A 1,612-nucleotide genomic window follows, 5' to 3' on the forward strand; every position below is an offset into this window, starting at 1 on the left:
TCTGTAACATCACTGCCTGAAACAAGACACAACAGTTGAACTGGACTGGCCTATACTCAGAATGGAGAAACTACTTCAATGGCTTATAAGAAATCCACCAACCTAATCTTGGGAGCATAAAATTCCTTGTGGGAAGTTTCATAACAGGGAATGTTGGAGTTCAGAAAAAAATGCCCCCAAATGAATTACTCAGAAGCAACCTCAGAAAAAAGTTTTTCTCTAACCTTCTCATGCTCTCCTCTCAGTCTCATTTCTCCCAGAGACTAAGCATAAAAATTAGAGTCCTATTTTCTCAAGAATGGTCATAGAAACAAGAAATTATTTTTCCCAAAGTCAACCATAGTACCTAAACAAAAAATTACTCTAATCTTTCCTGCACCATTCTGTATAAAAATAGACCATAGAGAAATTCTCTGACCTACCTTGTTTGAATGTAGGTCATAAGACCCCCTCCAGGGAGTACTCTGCCACATACCCAGAAGGAAGACATGTGTGCTCAGGCCAAGGAGAATCTAGATAGATAGACCTTGCTGGACTTCTCCACTTTGTCTATCAGCATTAGAGTTTTTGTTCAATTGTGCTTCTTTTTTTTCTTTTGATATTTTTAGAGACAAGTTCTCTCTGTGTTCCAGACTGATCTCAACTTCCTGGGCTCAAGCAATTCTCCTGTCTCAGCCTCCCAAAGTGCTGGGATTATAGGCATGAGTCACTGTGCCTGGCTGTTCAATCATAGTTTTACATGGCTGTTCAAACTTTGAAACCTAAATATTCAAAAATGGATAATTTCCCCTGTATCTTTGAAATGTCTTTTCTCCAATTAACCTGCCTTTGTGAGTTGATTTTCAGGAAAATTTCATAGAGCCAAGGTGAATTTTCATTCTTTGTCCCTACAAAACTAATGTATGGGCATTCAGAAAGTGGAAACTAGTGTGTTCTCTATTTAAGACTTATGTGCAAAGCAAGATCTTCAGAAAAGCGAGAGGCCAAAAGTTCAGGGTCACCCAACTCAACCAGCCCAGCAGCATCCACAATGGCCTTGCCCTTTTCTTTGCTGATGGCCCTGCTGGTGGTCAGCTGCAAGTCCATCTACTCTCTGGGCTGTGATCTTCCTCGGATCCAAAGCCTGGGTAACAAGAGGGCCTTAATGCTCCTGGCACGAATGAGGAGAATCTCTCCTTTCTCCTGCTTGAAGGACAGATATGACTTTGAATTCCCCCAGGAGGAGTCTCATGTCAACCAGAACCAAAAGGCTCAAGCTATCTCTCTCTTTTATGAGATGATCCAGCAGACCTTCAATCTCTTCATCACAAAGGACTCATCTGCTGCTTGGAATGAGACCCTCCTAGGCAGATTCTGCACTGGACTTTATCAGCAGCTGGATGACCTGGAAGCCTGTGTGATGCAGGAGATAGAGATAGAAGAGAAACCCCTGATGGATGAGGACTCCTTCCTGGCTGTGAGAAAGTACTTCCAAAGAATCATTTTCTTCCTGAAAAGGAAGAAATACAGCGCTTGTGCCTGGGAGGTTGTCAGAATAGAAATCATGAGATCCTTCTTTTTATTATCAAATTTGCTAAAAAGATTAAGGATCGAGGAGTGGGACTGGGTCTAA

At 41.9% G+C, this 1,612-nt stretch overlaps 1 protein-coding gene across 1 annotated transcript; it reads left to right on the forward strand.

The window, feature by feature from the left end:
• The first annotated feature begins 1,030 nt into the window (after positions 1-1,030).
• Positions 1,031-1,612, forward strand: LOC103274168 (interferon alpha-5-like). The gene has a single exon (XM_008071629.1). The coding sequence runs from the start codon at positions 1,031-1,033 to the stop codon at positions 1,610-1,612; it is 582 nt and encodes a 193-aa protein (XP_008069820.1).

Source organism: Carlito syrichta, unplaced genomic scaffold (assembly GCF_000164805.1).
Source record: "Carlito syrichta isolate Samal-C Ts95f unplaced genomic scaffold, Tarsius_syrichta-2.0.1 Scaffold314566, whole genome shotgun sequence".
Lineage (NCBI taxonomy): Eukaryota > Metazoa > Chordata > Mammalia > Primates > Tarsiidae > Carlito > Carlito syrichta.